Raw genomic sequence first — 6528 nt, 5'->3', positions numbered from 1 at the left:
CCGCGCACCTCAGACTCCGGTTGGTGTGTATCCAATGCTACCTTGATTATCTTCTATTATTATCCAGGTGACCTTGCCCCCACGATAACTACCTTGGAGGCTCACAGTTTTTCTATCAATATGGCTAAGAGCCATCTAGACCCCACCACCAGGATTTCGCATCTAGAGGTGTGGATCGATTCAATGTCAGGTCAGGTCTTCCTATTGGAGGATAGGCAAGCCAGCATTGTTCAACTGGTTGGGGAAGTATTGGGCCAGCGTAGGGTCTCCCTGGCCACCTTATCACGTTTGCTGGAGAAACTAGTGTCAGCTATTAACATCGTGCCTTGTGCACGCCTCTATACTAGGGACCTTCAGTGGTTTATCTTACCCTCCCAGAAGGCCCTCAGGAGTACGTCACTGCTGAAGGTCGCTGTGCCGGTGGATGTCCTCCAATCTCTATGTTGGTGGAGATCGACAGGCATCACCAAGGGTTGCCACTTCAGGGTGGTCCACAAGGTGATGGTCACCATGGACGCCAGTCTCTACGGTTGGGAGGCTCATTTACAGACACTGATGGCCCAGGGACAATGGGACCAGGTGGACAGGACTCGCAACATCAGAGCCATCCACCTGGCCCTCCAGGACTTCCTCTCAAACATTGCAGGTCAGCATGTACTGGTCTTGATGGACAATGTGGCTGCCAAGGCCCACGTCAACCATCAGGGCGGCACAAAATCCAAAGACCTCATGACAGAAGCCATGGAACTGGGCCTCTGAGCTGTACCTGAGGGCATAACAGCGCACTCCACCAGAAGTGCGGCTACAACAGCAGCCTGGGCCACCCAGGTGTCTCTTGAAGAAATCTGCCGGGCAGCTACCTGGGATTCCCCTTCTCCATTCATTTCAAATTATAAAATTGTTAAATTTGCGTTTGCGGACGCAACATTTGGCCGCAGGGTTTTACAGGCCGTTCATTCTACTGCACCTGTTCCGGATCAGTCTGGTTCCCTCCCATTGGGACATGTGGGCTTGGGTATGTCCCATGTATGGATGCTATCTCCACCTCTATTGAGAAAGGCGTTGGTACTTACCTGACATGCCTCTTCTAATAGGGTGGAGATAGCATCCGTCCCCTCCCTCTCTGACTGATCTTGTTGCTATACCATTTAGTGATATAAGAATGAGTTTGCCTGCTATGCATTTGAAAGAGCTCTGCATTCAAAAATTTTACTGTAAATATGTGGTTCGTTTCTCTGGTTTGAGATGTTTGTTTTCTAGAAAGTTTGTGCGATGATACGTTGAGTCTGTCTAAGTTCTTCACCGAAAAGCTGGTAAGGCTAGCAACAAGGGGCATATCTTAACTAATTTTTATCAGACTCAGACCAATTAGAAGGTGGACAATATCAACCCATGTATGGATACTATCTCCACCCTATTAGAAGAGGCATATCAGGTAAGTACCAACACCCTTTCTGTCATTTTCCAGATCCAAAGAAACACCATGGTGAGGAGAAAGGAGAACCTACGTATGCTTTTATAGTCAAGCATTTAATTTGGCATGCAATTTAATATTACTCCTTTAACTAATTGGGACCTTAATGTTTAATCTGGTGTGTTCTTCTTGTGCCCTTCTGCTCTTCCAACAGAAATAAGATTTGCATTCTCCTTGCAATTTAAGAAAGCTTTAAAAATGCTGCTGTTCCAAACAAGGTTTCAGGCAGCACGAATTGTGTAATTATTTTTTCTGCAGGCTGCTCGTCCTTCAGCCTTCTTTTGCCATTTCTCTAGTAGCCATTTCTAATCCAGTTTGTAAACAGTGCTGTGGGAGCTGAGTTAGTTGCTGATCTGCTTCTGGGTATTTCTCACCTCTCAAGGTGATCACTTTGACTAGATACTTTGGACACCTCTTATATTCCAAATCATATCTCCTTGCCCAAGGCAACCTGCAGAGAATGTTGTGAGAGGCTGCAGTAGTGTCTTATTCACTAAATAACAGATGCCCACCTTACATCCAGGCAGGAGTCCAAAATTAGCAGACCAGCAAATGAAAAAGTTGTATTCATCACTTACTTGCAATGCATCACCTTGTCCTCAATTCAAGTAGAGAATGGCTGTTTCAATTATCCATATTTATTAAGGGGCATGCTCCTTGCAGAGACTGAGTAACGCATTGGAAATGATGGCTTTAGGCCGGATGTAAAAATGTAATTCTGTCATTTTTCAGATCCAAGAAAACACCATGGTGAGGAGAAAGGAGAAGGTACGTATGCTTTTCTAGCCAAGCATTTAATTTGACATGCAATTTAATATTACTCCTCTAACTAATGGGGACCTTATGGTTTCATCTGGTGTGTTCTTCTTGTGCTCTTCTGCTCTTCCAACAGAAATAAGATTTGCATTCTCCTTGCAATTTAAGAAAGTTTTTAAAATGCTGCTATTCCATCAGGGTTTTAGGCAGCTGTGAAGTATCTGGGGACATGGAACACATAAAGAACAAATATTATTCATTTCTCTTATACTTTTAGGTTGAATATGATTTTGTACCTAAACATTTTGTATTTTTGTACCATATCATTGTATATTTGTATTTTTAAGTTACAATGATTGATGTAGAGTTATAGAGGGAGGAGGGGGAGGGAGAAGGAAGGAAGGAAGGAAGGAAAGAAAGAAAGAAATGGAAAGGGAGGGAAAAGAGGGAGGGAGGGAAGAAGGAAAAGTGCCACAAGAATATAAAGATGTTTCCGATTCCCTTTGTAGTGAATATAATTACAAAGTTATTTTGCAAAAATAATGTTTTTTTCTGTTATCCAATTATTCAAAGCATTTTTCCCCATTTAATGCAATCAGGAGTTTCTAATCAGCCAGAAAGATATTGTCTTTTCTCTGATCAAAAACATTGATTTAGTTGTCTCAACAGTCAATTTCAACCACATATTTCTCCATTGATCTATTTGTATATTGTAGCCAATTTTTCAGCCCATTTGATCAAGCATTCTTTCACTCGTTCTTCTTTTGCCTCCTATTTCAGCCAATGCTCACACATTTTAATAGCATGTTCATTATTAATAAATATTTCAAATTCAGACTTACTTTGTTCAAAATATCTTTTATTTACTTCGGTCTTTCTGATAACTGTACAAAAGAAAACCACTGGCACGTTCTGTTATCAAATCTGTTATCAAATTGAAAAAGTTGCATCCGTCACTTACTTGCAATCATCTTGTCCTCAATTCAAGTAGAGAATGGCTGTTTCAATTATCCATATTTATTAAGGGTCATGCTCCTTGCAGAGACTTGGTAACGCATTGGAAATGATGGCTTTAGGCCAGATGTAAAAATGTAATTCTGTCATTTTTCAGATTCAAAGAAACGCCACCATGAGGAGAAAGGAGAAGGTACGTATGCTTTTATAGCCAAGCATTTAATTTGGCATGCAATTTAATATTACTCATTTTAACTAATTGGGACCTTATGGTTTCATCTGGTGTGTTCTTCTTGTGCTCTTCTGCTCTTCCAAGAGAAATAAGATTTGCATTCTCTTTGCGATTTAAGACAGCTATAAAAATGCTGCTGTTCCATCAGGTTTTTCAGGAGGAAAGAGGGAGGGAGGAGGAAGGAAGGGAGGGGAAGAGGAAGGAAATGGAGAGGGAGGGAAAAGCAGGAGGGAGGAGGAAGGGAGAGAGGTCAATTGTTTGAATCTTTTCCCAGTTAAATCCACCTGGAGCCCAGCAGGGGGGGGGGGCAAGGCATTTATGGGTCCCCCCTGTTAAGGAGGTCCATCTAGAGGCTCCAAGAAGAAAAGCCTTCTCTGTGGTGGCTTCTTCCCTGTGGATCAAATAAGATTGCCTCCCACCTTGACATACTTGTTATTGCCTGGTTGTTTGTTGATTTTCTTGCTTCGTTTCCTCTTTTTTTGATGAAGTTCTTGTTTATGTCTTTCATTTTCCCGGTCTTCCCCACCCTTCAGCCCTATCTCAGGTTGTTGAATTCAGATAATCCAAATACTTACAACACCGTAACCGTTTCTGTTCTTCTATTTCTTGTTCCTATTCTGCTTATATAATAATGTTGGTCACCTCAAAAGGGATTAGCGTGCGAGGTGCTCATGTAGGAATATTTTGAGTGAAGGACAGAAAGTCCCCTGGAGCCTCTAAAACCAGCTCAGAGCCATCATTTTCCTACTGGAATACGTAAACTGGATGTAAACAAGCATTTTGCCTTCTCATAGGCTCAAAGAAAGAACATCATGAAAAGAAACGACATGAACGACATGAAGGAGGTATGTAAGCATTTGCAGCTCCCCTTCTATCCTACGCAGAATACTATTAATACTAGTTTAGTTGTGATGGGTCACATTGGCAGTTAAAGATGCTAAGCTTGTCAGCTGAGAAGCCAGCAGCCTGGGTTCGAGACCCGAGGATCGCACATTGGGGTGCGCTCTCGTTATTCACTGCAGCTCCTGCCCAGCTAGCCGTTTGAAAGCAGGCCAATGCGAGTAGATAAATAGGTACCACTAGTGGAGGGAAGGTAAGAGAGTCCTGTGCTTCTCGGCACATAGTCATGCTGGCCACCTGACCACGGAAAGTGACTTTGGGCAGTGCTGACTGCCTTGGCCAAGGGACGGAGATGAGCACCAGAGGGAGAAACCTTGACCTTTGGTTGTGATGGGCTTTCTGTTCAACTTTATTTTCTGTATTCGTTTCTCCTAATGGTTGTGACTGCATTGGCTTCGTCTGGCTCTGTTTCTGTATTTTTTGTATAGTTCTGTTTATTTTGAAAGGGATGAATTGCAGGAGTCCCCGTTTCAGGTGGAATATCCGCTGGAAACCAATTCACCTCTAAAATCTCAGCAAGATGAAAATAATCCAAATCTAGATTGGATCCCTTAATTTGTGGTCACGTGTCAGTTTCTATGCTATGCAATTGGAGAAGGGGTTTTCACCAATTACCATTTCTTTGGGACCAATGTTTTTTTTTAAAAAAGATATTAGTAATGAAAGCTTTCGAACTGAATGTAAAACAAAATTCTCTCATTTTTGTAGAGCCAAAGAAACATCATGAAGGAAAGAAACATCGACCACCAAGTACGTAAGCTCTAGCAGACCACCCAACATTATATGCAAACCATGAGACGGGCGATATATACATTTAATAAGTAATAAACAAAACAGTTGTATTGGTGCAGCATTCAATAGAAGAGTAGTGAGTATTAGGAGGGAGCTGCTGGGAAGCAGTTCTTGGTGAACGGGATAAATACTGTGGATCTTTTAGAGAAAGATGAGAATTCCTACAGAAAATACTAAATAATAAATCTAACAATGACATCACCATTCAGATCTACATCATGACAACATCAAATGGGTTTGTTTGCCCCTCCCCCCCTAGAGAAATTTCATCTTTGGTCTTTAAAGAGTTTGCAAGCCGTGAGAAACGTTGGTCCTCCTGGATTCCCAGTTTCTGCGCCTTCCATCCCTGAACAGGTGGAACTTTTGGCAGGAGAGTCTTTCTACAGATGTGCCAGATGCATCTGTTCCAGGGTCAGGAGGCCACCCAGGTTGTCACTGATGCCTTGTTTGCCTTGCTATTTTAGATAGCTTGGGGTCATACCAATTTTAAATTGGTATGTTGAGTGTATGGGAGTTGACTGGAATTGAATGAATGGCCCACTTTTATTAATTGTTCTATTGTATTTTATATGTTTTAAATATTACGTGGGAATTGTTAGAGTGGATAAATGAGAATGCTTGACTCGGAGGGCCTGCCCGGGAAGGCGGGGGTCAGTGGGGTGGTTGGGGGGACTACTATCACGGGAGTGGGTCGGAGCATTACGGTCATTACGGGGAGGGGCAGATATGGCGGGGACTTTAGGGCTGGCCATTACCGGGGAAGGAGGGTTCGCTACATCACAGAGATCCCTCCTTCCGGCCCTATGAGCCCCACTCCAAGACCAGATGGCGCGAGTAGTCAGGACCCTGGTCTCAGGCTGTTGTCGCTAAATGCCAGGTCTGTTGTACACAAAGCTCCTCTCATCCGGGACTTAATTGTTGATGAGAGGGCAGACCTGGCATGTATTACTGAAACCTGGCTGGGCACAGAAGGAGGAGTCCCCCTTGTAGAGATGTGCCCAGAGGGATTTCAGGTGCTTCATCAGCCGAGAGCCCAGGGAAGGGGTGGCGGTGTGGCTATTGTTATCCAGGAGTCTCTGTTACCTCGTAGGGTCCCTGCTCCGGAGCTTGTCGGGTGTGAGTCCCTGCTGATAAAGTTGGACCTCAAGGGTCAAGTGGGTTTGCTGCTAACGTACCTGCCTCCCAACTGCGTTGCAGCATCCCTCCCCTCGCTCCTCGAGTCAGTAGCCGAGCTGGCAGTTGAGTTCCCCAGGCTTATAGTTCTGGGGGACTTCAATTTGCCATCGCTCAGTGAACGCTCTGATGGGGCGCAGGAGTTCATGGCTTCCATGACAGCCATGGGCTTGACCCAGGTAATTCGGGGCCCAACCCATGCAGCGGGTCACATGCTCGACCTCGTATTCCTCTCGGAGCAGTGGAT

At 44.0% G+C, this 6528-nt stretch overlaps 1 protein-coding gene across 1 annotated transcript in view; it reads right to left on the bottom strand.

Moving 5' to 3' along the window:
- Positions 1-2192: 2192 nt before the first annotated feature.
- Positions 2193-6528, bottom strand: part of LOC148043721 (uncharacterized) — a 64576-nt gene continuing 60240 nt past the window's right edge. The window contains exon 9 of the mRNA XM_087723734.1: positions 2193-2451. Coding sequence (XP_087579860.1) covers positions 2425-2451 — 27 coding nt within the window. The 3' untranslated portion in view covers positions 2193-2424. The remainder of the gene's footprint in view (positions 2452-6528) is intronic.

Source organism: Thamnophis sirtalis, unplaced genomic scaffold (genome assembly GCF_051295495.1).
Source record: "Thamnophis sirtalis isolate CommonGarterSnake01/CBP01778 unplaced genomic scaffold, rThaSir2_p1.2 scaffold_10, whole genome shotgun sequence".
Taxonomy (NCBI): domain Eukaryota; kingdom Metazoa; phylum Chordata; class Lepidosauria; order Squamata; family Natricidae; genus Thamnophis; species Thamnophis sirtalis.
Note: the sequence above shows the minus strand (reverse complement) of the source record. Positions and strands in the feature narration are given on the sequence as shown.